The sequence below is a fragment of the Papilio xuthus genome, unplaced genomic scaffold, assembly GCF_000836235.2.
Source record: "Papilio xuthus unplaced genomic scaffold, Pxut_1.1 DF824992.1, whole genome shotgun sequence".
Taxonomy (NCBI): domain Eukaryota; kingdom Metazoa; phylum Arthropoda; class Insecta; order Lepidoptera; family Papilionidae; genus Papilio; species Papilio xuthus.
This window is the reverse complement of record NW_013533657.1, coordinates 5,907,761-5,925,584: the sequence shown is the minus strand read 5'-3', so window position 1 is coordinate 5,925,584 and position 17,824 is coordinate 5,907,761. Positions and strand designations below refer to the sequence as shown.

Genomic DNA, 17,824 nt, shown 5'->3' with positions numbered 1-17,824 from the left:
ATTCTTTTATTTATGCAGTCTCCTTCCTTGCCATGATCGGACGTAAGACGGATATTTTGATTTAGCTCTTATTTCTTATACTTTAGGATTTAGGTGATCCGCTATAAAGGCGAAATAAAACAAGTATCTATAATTAATTTTATTTATTATCTAATACCTATCAACGGGCATAGTACAGTTGTAAGAATAATTTTATTTGTAATCAATTTATCGGTTATCTTTTGATTTTATCGCCATTAATGTGCACAGCTATTTTAATAATACGTTATATTGCAACAGCACATCACTTCGTATGTCACACAACACTCGTTCAATTAAAAAAAAAACATGCTCCTTTGTATTCCATACTTTTGAATGTTTGAATAACCTAAGCAAATAACCGGAAAAGCCTTAATTTACACACGCGAGCTTCAACCGAGTGAAAATCCATCAGCTAAAGCATAAAATCAATATATATAAGATGCATCACTTTACAACTTTCACACAACTGAAGCTCAACGTCATACAATAATTTTTTTTGTATATTTTTTCATTTTTTTTTATTTTTTACCTATATCTTATTTAATACTTAAATCAATACGTGTGGCTTCAGATGTCATTGGTGGGAAGTCTTTGTATTCAAAACCCACACGTTTTTTTTTGTTATATTTATTGAAGTGCAAATCGTGGAAATGTAAGATCTCTTCGTAAGCCTGTAGCTATTTTTAAATTGCTTCTTTAACACCATGATACTGATAACGAACAAACCTCTAGTTTGGGTTATGCTTTTAAAGATGTTTAGTCAGATTTTTTTTATCTTGGTGTTCGTAAGCCGTTGCTAATTTACAGCGTTTATTACTAAAATGGCGATCCTTGGCGAATGGAACACGTCTCTTCTTTTTTCGTGTAAAAATTTTATATCTTTTAAATCAAATATATTTAAATACATTAAAAAGCCCATTTGAATGTAACTTTTTAGTGACTTACATGCATTATTTCTCAGTTTGATTATAAACTGAAAGTAATTGATAATAGATTGATGGATGACGTTGGTACTATAATTGGTAAAATGGTTAAACAAATGAGTTAGACCATTATGGACTCTTAACTAAATTAAAAACTTTATTATTGTTTTTCAATCCATTGAGATTGTTTAAAAACGATATATTTTATTGACGAAACGTTTATTTTAATATTAGGGCTAATTAATGTATTCAAAATCACGATCCAAATACTCTATTAGGTTGTAACTATTGTATATAATTTAGGAAGAAAAATAATCCATACTTAAAACCAAAAAGTAACAAAAAAAAATTATTTAATATGCCTTGCTAATTTAAAGGTATTTACATAAAATGAAACTAAAAAATAATTATATTGAAATACATATAGAAAAAAAAACTAAAAGCTCCACTCTTGTGAACTTTATTCCATGTTTTACAGGTACTCTCGCAAGAAAAGGAGAATTTGGAATTACAAAAAAAAAATCTCGAAATGCTAAAATCAATATTTTGTCGCAGAATGGCGTATAGCGATACGAAATACAAGATTCTCTAATGCTAGTAAATAGCTGCCATACACGGACTACTTCTACGGTTCCGACACACTCCGTGTATGGAGACCGTGAATTATCGATACCGGCTGTTTGTACCAGTCCGTGTATGTCCAGCCTAAGTTTATAGTTCAAGCCATTCTGTTACAAAACTAAATGCGGGCTATTGTTCGATACAAAGTATTGAGTGATGACGTCACATCGTACTTTGTGCCTCAATTAAAAATAATTCTAAATCACGGAACATATAAGAAGAGTTGGTACAAGTAGATTTTATTTTATGATTAAAAAAAAATTAATAAATTTTGAGAGAAACATTGATTTTTTTTTAGATTCGAAATTTTACATTTCATAAATATTTGTGACTTTTTTTGCGCCAGTTTTAAATTATTTATACATCGATAAAATAATATTCATATTTGACAAGAATTTAAACACTTTACAGGTTTAAAAAAAAATATCCATCGCTAACTCAAATGTAAATTATAAATGTGTATAGTATCGTAGATGCAAGCTCTTCATATATGTTCTATGTTAAAGAAAGTCCATTGGAATAAAACTGGTTACTCAAACTGGGTTGATTATAAATATACTAACTGACTATAGCAATTTTGATCTACATTTTATATATGAAAAAATATTCCGTAAGGAAGCGACGCGCGGAGCCTTCCCACCATTATGGTGGTATGTCCATTCGACGGAGAATTAAATAAAACCAACGTTTTAGCAAATGTACGCAGTTTAATGAGGTCTTTAGTGTCTTTGATACATAAGTTTTAACATAAGTATATTTTGAAAAACTTGTGTCGCACTGTCGAGTCGCGCAATGAACATACCAGCATAATCTGAGCTTAGGCTACGGGCAAGAACCTGAGCCCCGCCCCCTGCGACACGCCCCGCCTACCGCACTCCGCGGCCCCGCCCCCTCGCCTCGCTACACCCCGTTACTAGATTCAGTCTCAAAGTAACGACCTGAATCGTATTGCAATTTACTTTTATCGATTCAAGGAAAGATTTTTTTTCTTAAATTATCTTCTTACAAACATAATAATTATATCATTATTGCTTTGAACTTGACATATTAAACTTTAATATTATAAGAATAGAATAGATACTAAAAGCTGTATTTTGAGACTAGGAAAGTAAAAATGAAGGATAACGGAATGCATTCCTATCAAGGACATTATTTAAGCAACTGTGATTTGTGAACTAGCGAGGCGAGCTACTATTGAATTATTTGCTCATGAAATACGATATAAATATGACATTATCATTGGAATAAAAAAGTGCTATGTGAGGCGGGGTTCGCGGGAGACGGGGCTTGGTCAGGCGAGGGCGGGGCGGCGGTGCGGGCGAGGCGGAGCAGCAAGCGGACGGCGGAGCGCCCCATCCGCACTCGAGCCCCGCCCTTCACGCTCGCCCATGATTGCGCCACCGCTGTAAACAACATTCATTATTAATTAAATTGTTTATCAAGTAAACCTGTTAGTATCACCAACATTAAGCAGTGGTTTATGAAAAATTAGGGCAACATTATGGTACTTGTATTTTATAACTTGCAACACTTTTCATATCCGCCTTCCAATACAGCTTTGGTACGTTCTACTACTATATTTATTTTTTATCCTTTTTTTTCTCTATATTACATTACCAGCAAGAAGTTACTGATACAGTCCACCCAAATCCTCTCTCATTCCTTTATAAAAACCTCCCTGGTTGGTTGGTGTCCACCAACGTGATAGTAAAAGGATGAATTAACTTCAACGAGCTGCAGCACGAGAGAGAGACAATTGAAGCTATACATATGAGTTATGTACGGGTGCATTGTGTACTCACACTGGGTGTGCGTGCGGTGCGTGAGCGCGCTGCCTACATGAAGTAATCGGGCGTCCGCCGCGTCACGTGCGGCTCGCCGCGCCGCGGGGCCGGGTCGAACTGCAGGCTGCAAACAAACAAACAAACATATCAATACTGCACATTAAGAAACATTTAACTATCTAAACAAACAATCGTAGGTCATAATTCTAAATATCCATAGTGTGGGACTAAAGTCACCTTGATTAGATATCGATTGAAATTAATCGATTCCTTTATGTCATCACTTTGCGCTAATAATCATTCCATGTCGTTACATATTTTTCTTCTGAGTTCATTTTAAAGTAACATTTCACCAGTTACTAGCAGTAAAATTTTTAAATACAAATGCTTTTACAAACTTTTTATAAAACAATGTTAAAAATATTACTTACAATGAATACTTAAGCGCATCATCCAATTCCATAATGGCCGCTTGGTTACCACATCTGAAATAAATTATAACATTAACATTTTAATTAATTCGTTTCAGAAAAGTGGAGGGGAATCTTTATTGATATTTACTACATTTCATACACGAGAAAACTGTTAAAATCCAACAAAAACATCATAACCTTACCTTGAGTAAGATTTTCATTAAACATTAATTGCATCTAATTATATAATCACGTGTATAATTTAAACTTTATCTGCAGTAAATCACACTAGTGATGTCTCTTCTATAGATTTCTTATTATTAAACTACACTAAAAGAGAAGAAAGGAGATAAGGTAGGGTAGGGTACCTGTAGCAGTAATTGGGCGCTGAGAATATGGTGACGACATTCCTGTCGTGGCACCAGTTGTAGCCCTCCATGACGAGCTGATGGGCACGAGACACCAGCGTCAGCCCGTTGCTGTGGTTGAACGTCTCCGAGATGTCCTGCCCGAAAGTGTAGCCAGCGCCACGCGGAGATATGCCCCATCCGCCTCTGCAACACACATGGATGCATATTATAAACAACATTTTATAACATCAAATATTTATTCAGAGATAATGTAGAAGATTTCAAAATTTCTTATAAGATGAGTACAACAAATTTTCAGTAAAGAAATCTATGCAGTAGTTTAGTTATTAGTTTAATGCGTACACAGTTATTGGAGGACAAAAACTAGATGTATTACCCTAGTAAATCTACTATACTATAATAACGACCTGACACAATATAAGTGCAAATTATGAGTTTATAATAACTTTATATTCTATACCGAAACAGACAAATGCTACAGTATAAGGCAAGACTCAAATCATGTCAAGGACTCAACTTGAAACCAAGTTTCAACTCAAGGATTCACAAACGCTATTCCACAAACAAAACAAACGCTTAATTTTGGCAATTTATATCATATTTGTAATGAATTTATATCTTACTAATATTATAAATGCAATTGTTTGAATTATATGAATAGATGTTTGTTTGAAGGTATCTTGATGAAATTTGGAATACATAGTCGGAAAGAACACATTGTCTACAAAGGTTTTTTAATCCAGCGCGGATGGAGTCACAGGCGACAGCTAGTTTTGAATACATTGTACGATCCATCTTTAAATGGTTTGTAATCAATGTAATGCACTCATTTGCTTCAAGGTTTGAACAAAGACCTTGAAACATTTGAATATGCATCATTATGATAATGGACTGATCAATACAAATGTTATTAGCTTGCCTATGATACATTACTAGCTATCGCCCGCGATTCCGTCTCCAATATCACCAGAACTGCTGAACGGATCTCGTTGAAATTTGGCATAGATGTAGAACATAGTCTGGAAGATCTCATACACTACTTATTAAGTTTTTTAATTTCGCGCTGACGATGTTACGAGCTAGTGCCAGTTATTTATAAAGTCAGATGTAAAATATGATATTGGTTGACTTTTAGATAAACCTAGGAATGTCAACCTTAGTATTAATATTAGATTATTTATTTAATTATACTAAATAATATATAAACATCATGTTTTTCTATTGAAACTATCTAATTAGACCTTGTATTCACTTTATTGTCGAAACATAGATCACGCTAAAAACTTTATACCTTTCACTTAAGGTAATCTGTTTTTACTTCAACGTACAAATTAATATTGTAAAAAAGATTGAACCATTAAACCAACTAACATACAGCCCTTCCTTTTTTATTCATATATAAATAAAAAAAAGCACCTGTCTTCTAAATTTATATTACACGTGTATTATCCACGAACTTATCAATACTGTTTTTCAAAAAAACTTATCTTCCTTTTTACATTGTCATGTTCTAAAATCTATCTAAATATTTAAATTTTTAACCAGTTTTTGTCACTCTACTACACAATAAACTTGTCTTGCAATATTTAAAACAAACCAATATATCTTCATTAACAATCACACTTTAAAAGGCTTGCAGCTTTATTTCCATGACAAACAAGGAAATATCAATGTTAGGCAAGATGTGTGGGTGATATTTTTTTGTAATACAACTTAGGAATACGAACTATAGTATGATAGACATGCAATAACTGTTTACACCAAACAGTGTCATATTAGTGTGGGAAGTGATAATCAAAAACAATGTGTTTCTGACCTCTTCTTACAAATGACCAAATACAACCCGACCATAGTGAAAGGGTTTATTTTCCCATAGCTAATGTCACTTCGCTTACATTATTATATGAATTACAGCTATAGCCACAATTATTTAATGCTAAATAATCTGTTAGCGTAGATTTCTTGTACTAAAACTAAACTTAGGCCTTCATGAGTGATTAAAAATTTAATACGATGGTTAGTTTATCGGGGGACTCACCTATCATCAGGGTCACTCCAGAGAAGGTCACACATGGGTCCCTCATGAGGTACCTCCTGCACGCGGTCGAGCGCTCGGATGTGGTCGAGGGTGTCAATGGAGGGGCTGAGGCCGCCGTGCAGGCAGAAGATCTGGCCATCAACCAGCGCCGTCAGCGGCAGGAAGTCGAACAGGTCCGTGAAGTGTTTCCATACGGAAGCGTTACCGTATTTGCGCAGGCACTCGTCATAGAAGCCGTATACTTGAGTGATCTGACGCGATTCGTGGTTACCGCGCAAAATTGTTATTCTCTCTCGATATCTGACCTGGAAATTAAACGTACATTTTAAGGGTGAATATTAAACACAATACCAGAAACAATAGAACAAAACTAAATTCAAAGCAAGAAGTTGATAATATTAATCAACTTCTTGTGTTTATGTGGTTTAATCAATTTAAAACATACTTTGTGGCACTCGAAGTCATTACTAAGGGATGAGGAATACGTAAACCATAAATTACTTTGAGTATGACGACTTTATTTCATCTATAATTGAATCGCAACATGACAGTTTACTTGCTGGGGTGATTGTGTTTTTCATTAATATTTTATTAATATTCATAATCATTGTACAACAGTATTACAATTTAATAATCTTAATGCATTATATATTGTTAAAGTTATCAATTTTAATATTCCAGTTACATAGCGAGAACATTGACTTTTACATAAAGACCGAGTTGTCAATTCATACGGCTAAATAGAAGGGTTATTGACTTTATTACTTTTACGTTAGTAGTTAGACAAGAAAAAGGTCTTAGCACAATCTTCATAAATATAACAATGGTATAAAATAATTTTAAATGTTCGCTTAACTTTAATGCCAGTATTAACGAACATGTAAAACCTCTTTACTCGGTGTCTGAAGAGTTATTTCTTTGACAGATTGCACAGAATACAAATACATAAATCGGTTCAAAAATAACGTTATTGTTTAAATTACAAATAACCACGAGAGATGGCACTGAACTGTAACATTGTTAGCACGTTGTTTGTTGCGTTGTTAGTTTAGTGTGCGTTATGACTTTAAATACAGAACACTGTAAACAAAAGGCTAATCAAACATTAAAACAAAAAGTAGATGAAAACACAGAACTAGCTGCCCCCGATAAAAATATTGTTAGATACAACTGACTACCTAAAATTCAAAATTAAATGTCTGACAGGGATTGTAAACCTACGGCACGCGACTTAATATTTTGGGCACAACTTATAATTTTTTTTTATTATGCAATAGGAAGAAAGTGTGCATTAGTTATTACAGGACAAGCGAATCCTTCACTATGGAATGTTCCTAATAATCACAGGATCAATTAGATTGTCTCCTCTATAACCTTAGTTCATTAGAACAATGGCACGTTGATAGGTAAAGGTTCGCCACCCCTGGACATTAACAATGCACAAACTTTAAGGTTCCCACACACACAACCAGCAGTTATTTGGCTAGTGCTGGCAACACTTAATATTTGTCCTAAATATCATTAAAAAGTGACAGATTAATAATTCAAGAGGTATTTTTTTACTTTTAACGACATGGAAATGTGTGCGTGTGCCATTACAAACATTCGTGACATTTAAAGTATACTAATAAATTGTGCAAATTAAATTGTCACCTAATAACGGATGCAGATAAACAAGTTAAAAGATTTAGCAAAAAATTTCACTGACTCGTGTAACGTATGACTTTAAAAAAAATATATAAAAATCCACCTTTTAATGATGTTATAAGCCTTCTCTGTAACACGTTTACCCTACATTCTGTAAAAGCGTTATAGCGCGGCAGTGATAGCGCGACTCATTTGTTTAAGTAAACTGACTGATAAGCCGGTGTAAACAGTGACCAAACTTTATCATTGATAGTGATAAACGAACGCTCCGTCCTCACGTACGCTCAACAATTAACAGTGCCGTTTAAAAACTTAGAGCCAGCCTCTTCTGTACTAGACATTTCAATCTTTGTGATAACCTGCAAATTCATATCGACCCGTCCGATGAAAAGAGTTACATAAAAGATATTTTCTATCAGATCTCAGTAGAGATGAATCTTTTTACTTCGGATAGGACCTATCCGATAGGTCAACATGCATGCAGGACCGTGTCATATGGGCCAACTACGAGTGGAGGAAAGCGTTCGAAAGGGTGTGCTCCCTTTCAATCCACCGATGTATGTATGGAGATATATCTTACCTTGAGGGCGACGAGCAATGTGACTGTCTCGACGCTGTAGTAGCCACGGTCCACGTAATCACCCATGAACAGGTAGTTGGTGTCGGGCGAGCGGCCGCCGATGCGGAACAGCTCCATCAAATCGTGGAACTGACCGTGCACGTCGCCGCATACAGTCACTGGGCATTTTACTTCTTGCACATTTGACTCCTTCGTTAAGATCTCTTTCGCCTGCGAAAAAAGATATACAATATTACACAGTGTCACAACATTGATACCGAAGTATTTCAAAACATTACGTAGGGCTTACTAAGATTCTGATTCTGACCTAACTTTAGTCGTCGGTAGATTGCCATTTAATTTTTAAAAAAAGATATTCATGAAATAAGTTACACTACTACGTTCGCGGCGAATTAATAGAAAACGTTAGGTAGCCCATGCACAGTTCCAGTCATTTACAGATCTGTATTTCATTCTATGTTCTTCTATATTATTTTATTATGATGGAAATCAATATTAATTACATTTACATTCAAATGTAAACACATTCTTAGCATCTTGATATAAAAGATGCGGTTACGTGAAATGTTAGAAATTATACTTTATTATTGTATTGCCTGTTCAATTATTACGTAATGGAAACAAGACATTTTACATTTAAGTGATAGGTTACATCTATGCTACCTTTGACTGCTGACATCGAAACTATTTTCACGTAGTCGCTAATTATTTGACATAACAATCAAGTACATTGTATTATTTGTCTGGTTAACTATTCTGTTAATATTTAAAAATAATTTAAAAATTATTTAATAAATAATGGCGTTTAAATCTCTAGTACTATGTATATCAATATGAGTGCAGAGTTAGGATAGGGAAACTGCAACAGTTTGATAGAAATGCAACACGAACGAATACCTACGAGTTTGTTTTGCTCACGTGTTTGGATCTACCGTCGGCAATTGTTTAGAATGTGTGTTCGTTTGTTATGAGTTGACAAGAAAGAATAGAAATTACGTTACCACCGAAAGGAGGTTCGGACACGAAATTGAGATCATTTGCTTTGCTTATTAATTTAACATTATGTTAACAGCTAATACTCTTTTTGCATCCATACTCTAAGTTCAAATTATTGGTACTAAAGGAAATCCTTAGTGTAGAATTATTACGAGAAATCTATTAATATTGGACCGCTTAAATCACAAAGTACTCCGTCTAGTCGAAATAAGTTATTAAATGACAATGATTTTAAACTGTTAGAAGTTATAATCTGTTTTTATCGATTTATATATAAGAATTACATTAAAGTTTAGAATAGCATATTAATATTAGACGATATAACGTGGCAAACGGCACGGGAAGCAGGTCAGACGGTGCAATAAAAGGAAAAGCACCTCAGCCTATAAATATTCCCCACACAACAGGATACTGTGCACTACGGTTCTCACATTTGCAATGGCAGCGAATTGACATTATAACACACTAGCTGTGCCCGCGACTCCTTTCGCGTGGTTGTCAAAAACACTATAGCGATTATCTTTTGATAGCATTTTTCTTCGCTCCTATTGGTCGCAACGTAATGTTATATAGCCTAAAGCCTACCTCTATCCAACAAAACAAGATTTTTTCAAATCGGACCAGTAGTTCCTGAGATTAGCGCATTTAAACAAACAAACAAACTCTTCCGCTTTATAATGTTAGTATAGTATAGATGACGGACACCATATTAACAATTATAGTTTATAGTTAAAGAATTTAATTTACTTCCCACTTAGAATAAAATTCTGTGACTACATTAATACAAGTGTAATGGCAGTAGAATTGTCGCTATGCAAGTTTTCGATATTTGCAGTGTGACAATTGACATATTAACAAAATGGATAGTAAATATATGTCTCTAAAGATGGTACACGTAATGAATGCAATATTTATTATTATGAATAGCAAAGGTTTGTTCTAAGTAAACTTATAATAGTTTACAATGTGAATTCTTTCACCATTCTAACATAAATATATATTTTTATTATCACTCCATAAAACTTAGTAAATCATGTGTTTAACGTTTAAGTATTATGTAATAAAAGTACTTAAGCTGTCTTAAATGCATATTTTTAGTGTAACATAATTATATCAGACAGTTTTTCACATCATTATACGATGTAGCTTTATATAGACAAAAACGAAAGTGAGCACGTACTCTTTTATATGCTCATTAAAGTTACGTTTTGTCTATTCATCTGTACAACTTTAAAATTTAAAATAACTTGTTTGGTAACTAATACATGTACAGTCAAAGGCAAAACTCATTTGCGTTAATTAAAATTAAAAACAAAAATTCACAATGATTGAAAAAAATATATAAAATGTTCTCATACAAATAAGCAGCAAGACGACTTTACATACGAAAATTAAAAAAAAAATTGGGAAATGAAACGCGGCGTGAGAAAAAGATGACTTGATAATTATTACCTCTGCTCGAATTAGGATAATTACTCTCCTAGAGTCTAATTAGGATAAATTTATTAGGGCAGCGGTTCTCAAACTTTTTTCTCGATTATCAAACTACCTAACTCTCTTGTCTATGTAAGGTTACTTAGGATAATCAAATACCGATTTATTGCTTATGCTTATTATATTATTCATTATACTATTTTATATTTCTTAGGTAGTAAGCTTATTGTAATCTTTTTAGTATTTCATTTCTTGTGGTCTAAGCGCAGTGCAGTAAACTTTGAGTACAACTGTATTATGGTAATAAAAGCATTTAGCTAGTCACAACCGCTGACGTGTGTGACGCACGTGGACCGCGATGTGTGGGGCGCCTCAATGTTAAACATTCGCCAACATTTAGTCTGTGCACATTTCACGATTGTTTAAGACATCGATTCGTAAAATACATTCAAATCGACTTCTTCGAAGGACGTTGTAATTTTTCGGCTGTTTTGTTATTTTAAACATTTTTTGTAGTGAGATTACTCTATGGTTTTGTTATATCTGTGGCTATTTAGTAAAATTATTGTATTTACAATATGGATTTAGATTTATATTTCCTAATGAGGAGCCAAATTAAAGTACTTGAAGCCAAGTTGGTTTTACGCCACTTCAATTTGGCGGTAAAATTATACAGAAAAACTTACTGATATTATTACGACACTAGTGCATTGGTTTAAAATATTACTTACCGTGGGTTTCTGAGACCGAAATCTTCGTTTAAAACATATTGTTATCTCTGTTTTATCAAAGATAATGACAAGGATGACAATACATTTACAGCGATTTTAGTCTTAGAAACCAACTGTAAGTTAAAGTGAAAAATATAATTGACAATTGTACGACATGTTAGGACATTTATGACAGTATAACAAAAATAGCAACGTTCTTGACCTAAAACACGAAAGAGGCAAGACTTAAGCTTCCGAATGCACACCACCACAAGTGTTTTTGAGGAAATTCAACAGTATAAATAATTCGTAAGTCGAGGTAACAGTAAAAAAATATTAAATTGCTTACAATATTTTAAAAAAATTGTTATGTTAAAAATTATATTATTTACCATACAGATTTTAAACAATAAAATAAGGGCATTAATCATTTTGATTAACCATTTTATATCATTCTAGCTACCTTCTGCTCATTAATTCTTGCACATTTCTACAATATTGACAATATGCCTTAGAGCACAATTTTCTCGATGTCAGAAAACTTTGTTTCTTTGACATTGACAAAGTCAACGTAATGTATGAGAATAGACAAATCGTGCCGTGAATATTATTTAAAACAGGAAACATGTAATACAGTGTAGTATCATTAAAAATCGACAATTCAATAAATAAAAAGTAAAAAACAATCTGACAATAATTAACCTTATGTTAATGCAATAAAGTACACAACACATTATCAAGTACTCATTAATGCATGTTGCCGAACGTGACTGATAAACTAGCATTTGTTTTTTTTTTATTATCAACTAGTGCTTTGGCCTACTAGCAAAAATAGGAAGAGATTTATAAACGTAGGTAACGACTGTCAAAACACTCTTACAAAGCTCCCTCTGTTTTTTGGAAAAATCGAGATAATCGGCTGTGACTGTAGATTATCTTAGCAAATATCATATTATTACTAAATTAATTAAATTAAATTTAGTATTAAATAAAACACTTAAAGCTTCGTGCATGTAAGTACACTTCAATAAAGCTGACAGGAATAGAATTCGAAACTGGTTTCAACCCTTCCAGGAATCGTTGTGGCGTAAGCGCGTTCTTCCATTGTCCTACATCAATAGCGGCGTTAGTAGAAAACCCTAGGTAGGCTGTATGTAGTTTAGTGATAGAACAAAGGAAGAATATTAGACGCCCTTTTTAGGAAAAAAACTATAAAGGTCTGATCAGAATTATTGAGTACAAGCCGAAAACATGTTAGTTAAAAAAGTACTAAGTAAAAACTATATTAAAATATTATATTAAACCGAAAACAACATAAAATTTCCCTTTCGTACAAACAGGTCTGCAAAAAATCCTCGTCCGCAGGGACAGGTAACAGGTCCAAAAAAAAAACAATGGGCATAATATAAATAGTGAACGGATTCAACTGTCCTCTGTGAACGCTTTCACGTTCCCAGACTCCATAGACAGCGATGTAAATAAAAATGGCGGTGAAATATGGTGGCCAAAAAGCGCGCCAAAACTAATGAAATATCTTACATTAATTGCATTTCTAATTTTCTTCTTTAGATATACGCTTATGAAAATTAACATTTATAACCTTTTGCTATTTACAACTTGTGCATTCAGTTGGGTTAGACATATTTCGGCTATTCTAGCTTATAATGTCTAATTAGACATTTGTTGAGTCTAATAATCACGCGCTTGTGACACAGAGGAGTGGCTATATAGGATTTCTATTTTAAATATACTATTATATACAATTAATCAAATTGGAATATTATTTTCCTATCTATCTACCGCATTTATTTTGCGTAATCTTCGAAATGACTGATTTCCGATTTTGACGTGACTTTTTTTTGGAAGGTATCTTAGATTTGCAGGTGTAACTTAGCCTTTTTTATTATGCACTTACGAAGTCGTGGGCAGTAGGGTAATTAAATTATAAATTAACCACATGTATTTCAATTGTTAATATATTCAGGACAGTTTTGTGCAAACACATCCTGTGAGATAAGTCTGTGTGTCTGACATTTGATATCATATTATGACGATGGTGAAAAAAGTGTACACACAGAGGAAAATATTTATGTTTATAAGTGATAAAGTTACTGATCTATCCATAATATAAAAAATAGTTTCAAATTATAACAATTGTCTACTCTCTTTAAATATAACACCGTAATTTTTCATTCTAATGTACTTTTAAGTCTTAAAGAGAAATAATGCTTTTGTTAAACAAAATAATTTCGCTGCAATGAACCGTAGTGTTGAAAAAACACGCAACTACGAGAGGAAGGGGTTGGGGGATATCAATGAACTTTCAAGACACTTTGTAACCTATTTATGATAGCGTGCGTTTCCACAGCCGAAATCTTGCTTATTACAAATGCGAATATTTGGATGGATGGATGGATGTGTGAAGGTAAATCCAAAACGGCTGAATGGATCTCGCTTGAATTTGTTAAAAATCTAATTAGTATCCTATGCTACTAAGTTTTTTTTTAATACCGCGCGGACGGAGACGCGGGCGACATTTAGTACTTATATAAAACATAGATGTTTAAAATTTAAATCGTCAGAAATAGAGCCGTTCTAAATTATAAAGAAATACACAAGTACTATATATTGCGGACAATGTACTATCAAAGACTAACAAATTAGGCGTAAAATGTAAACAAGCCACCCGTTGAGGTTAACGAAATAATACAGCCATCGGAATTCTATCTTGAAATCAGCCAGATCTTACGCAAGGCGGGGTTTTTAACCCGCCCGCTGTGTAAAAATTCATAGACTTTCGCCCGCGCTATCCGTAAGCAAAATCGTTATAAATAATCGATTAGATAACTCGATAAAATAATAATTCACCACAACAATTTACAAAGAATTAATTGCTTTATTTCATTCATGACAAAGAGTTAAAAAAAATGTTGATTTCGTTACCTTATATTGCAGGGAATGGATTTAAAATCTACGAAAGTAGGTTATTCTTAAGTTAATAGCTAATTTAATGGGTTAAAAGTTACGTTTAAGGTACGGTCAACAAAAACTTTTCAAATATTATAATATGTCCTCTATTGTGAGTTTGTGATTGTCAAAATTCCTGAATTGTCCTTTAAATAATTAAAATGATACAAATGTAAATACGTTTGCATTACAAAGGCAACGATCAGTATACTCAACTATAGTAGATCGACCTTGGCGCCGGCGCATGTTAAATCGATAAATTTCTAGTGACCAGTTCAACTTGTTTGCTCTGCATCAAAGATGTTCAACATCACTTTGTCAAACTTTGAGAGATTTGCAAATTTATTTTTTACTATTTAATATAATGTGAATATATTCAGTTATTTGTACAAAATTCTACATGTTGAAACCTGTAAAAAGTATATAACAATCAAACCTACTTTGTGAATTTAATATGTGACAATAAGCTTTCTATGCAAACTATTTTTAATCATAATTTCACCAACAATTATAATACTATGATTTCCTAAAGCATCTATTTCAACTGTTTTAAGTTTATTCTGATCACCTTTTTTGTAGTTGTGTTGTTGTAGTTGTAAAATAGTAAATATGTATTTACAAGAAGTAAGAACTTGATTACATTGAGGTTATAAAGAAACATTGCATACATGCATTTTTAAATCTTACTTCTTATTAATCTTACTAATATTATAAATGTGTTTAGATGAATGGATGGATGTTTGTTTAAAGGTATCTCAAAAACGACTGCATGGATCTCACTGAAATTTAACATAGATGTAAAACATAATCTGGAAGAACACATAGGCTACTAGTTAAGTTTTTTTTTAATTCCGCGCGGATGGAGTCCCAGGTGACAGCAAGTGTTTAATATAATTCCTCAACTCTTCATGTTCATTGGATTCTTATGTACCTACAGTATGCCTACTCAATGCTAACTTAAATGGGTAATATTACTATTACTTACGTTACATGTATTTTGATACTAAGTTTACATAATTATCAGTGCATGAACTGACTTAATCAATGTAAACCACTTACTACAATTTACATTTTGAACACAAGTACAAAATTTACATATATTTAAAAGGACAATAACTACATAACTCATGCCATTGAACCAAAGAGGTGGGAGAGATCAAGGATATTCCTTACATGTATGTTCGTCAATTTTGAGTATGTAATCTTAGTGCCACATCTCTATTATTATTTTAAAGTAGCTGTTGCCTGCGATTTCGCCCGCGCAGAATTTTAAAACACTAACTAGTAGGCTATGTGTTCCTTAAGTCTATGTTCTACATATATGCTAAATTTCAGTGAGATCTATTTAGCCGTTCTGGAGATAGCTTTTAAGTAACATCCATCCATAGATCTAAACTTTTGTATTTATATTATTAGTAAGATATTGTATCAATTATATCCACATATACATGCAGGTCACCACTAATTGAATATATAGGATACACATAAAAACCTTAAAATTAAAGGCTAAATTCTGATGTTTCTATTTCAACACTTGCATGACTATAATGTAAATATACAGAACTGACTAAACTTAATGACTAAGAATACATGCAAAAGCAACATACTGTAGACAATAAAAAACTTTAACAAACCTTACTTTATTTTATTTATCAAATTAACAAACATAATAAATTATAAAACATTAAACAAGTAAATAGCAAAAAAGTGATTATTGCTTTTGTATTACTACAGTATGTCTCTTTCATGTAAGTTAATTGGTTTTTGATACTAAGAATAGTCACTGACAAATTTTTATTATTGTTATTCAAAAATATAGTTGGTACATATTCACCTTACATCACAGATTAAAACAAACCACTTGCAGCCAAAATATGATGTTATTCAAATATTTATAATAATCACTAAATGTTAAGGTATATAATCTTGATAATAAAAACAAAGTTAATGTTTTATCCAAAACATTAACAAATATGAGTCATAATAGTTTTTATCAGGCTTGATGAGTTAACAAGACAAAAAGGTTATTCCAGTTTATGTCCAATTGAAGAAAACAAAAACTGTATTTAATATCATAATTTATATAGTTATGGCGATATTATTTATTGATTTAACTAATTTCCGTCCAAATCTAAAAATATACGTTGATTAATTAGTTCGAATTGGAAAATATTATTAAATCAATGTTTTTTTTTTAATATAATGGAATGCAGTCGTCAATGTGACGCCGGCACATAATAGCTCACTACTACCCTCGAAGAGTAACGATTACGGTGAGACCGACCAGCTTCGACTACTAACCACTACATACGCGTTCTCGATTCTCTACTATGTAGGTATAATGAATCACACAACATAGGCATAACTAGACATCAACCTATCGGACATATTACATACTTGTTACTAAATTGAAAAATAATCTATTGACATAAATGAAACGTTAATGTAAAGCTTCCTTACCTTATCGCATAGGGTTTTCACTTGATTTTCTGTCAATTGCTTGCATTCATTTAGTTGTTCAATCCATTGATCTAATTCTTTTAATGACGCCTTGTCCTCCATACTGTCAGTCTGTGAAATTAACGTACGAGACGTTAACTTAGTTTGGTAATGGTTTTAACTTTTTAACGTACACAAAACCATGCGAATTTTGTAATTTTCACTGCGCCCAGAAATACTGACTTGAGCAGACACAAAATGGCGTAGGTACCACTTGCGTGACGTCAATTTGATTCAAAAGAACGACGTCCCCCAGCGGAAATCACAGGTACTACAAGCTGATGCTATTCAAAGATGTATTCATTTTTAAAAAAAGTTTTTCTCGTTTATTTTGATTATGATTGAATAAAAGCATAACTGTATAATAGAATTATTTTGAATATTACAAACTAATTTTTTAATTTACAATAATTGAACCTTTAATAAAGAAATAATGCATTCCGTTTACGGGTACGGATGCGTTCAAGAATGATCTGTCTAAAGAAAAGATGAAAGTGATAGCTTAAACAAAACATGTCCCCTTTTTATAAAAATAACCGTTTTTTTTAAATTTATATTGTTTTTCGATATTTTAAAAATGATTAAATACACTTACTTTTAAAATAATTGATGGAGAAATCTTGGTTTTTCCTAAGAGATGTGTATCAACGTGTAACTCCATTACAACAATAGTGTATTCGCATGCAAAATTAAACAATGTCAACAAAAATTTAATGTTAATAAAACAAATTGTAAATTATTTTATTATTAACCATTTTATACTTATCGCAATTTAAATTGTAATTACAATGTGCGAAAACGTCAGTACTTTAATATGATT

At 32.5% G+C, this 17,824-nt stretch overlaps 1 protein-coding gene across 2 annotated transcripts; it reads right to left on the bottom strand.

Moving 5' to 3' along the window:
* Positions 1-2,145: 2,145 nt before the first annotated feature.
* mts (protein phosphatase 2 catalytic subunit mts) lies at positions 2,146-17,748 on the bottom strand. Of its 2 annotated transcripts, none has more exons than XM_013324651.1 (8): positions 17,600-17,748; positions 16,966-17,076; positions 8,399-8,608; positions 6,172-6,476; positions 4,131-4,316; positions 3,781-3,834; positions 3,368-3,473; positions 2,146-2,968 (listed from the first exon to the last, which is right to left on the bottom strand). In XM_013324651.1, exons 1-7 carry the CDS (start codon positions 17,663-17,665, stop codon positions 3,401-3,403), a joined length of 1,005 nt encoding a protein of 334 aa, XP_013180105.1. In that variant the 5' UTR covers positions 17,666-17,748; the 3' UTR covers positions 2,146-2,968; positions 3,368-3,400. The 2 variants fall into 2 exon arrangements, with proteins under 2 accessions (XP_013180105.1, XP_013180106.1); XM_013324652.1 differs by lacking the exon at positions 17,600-17,748 and adding an exon at positions 17,188-17,283.
* Positions 17,749-17,824: the final 76 nt, after the last annotated feature.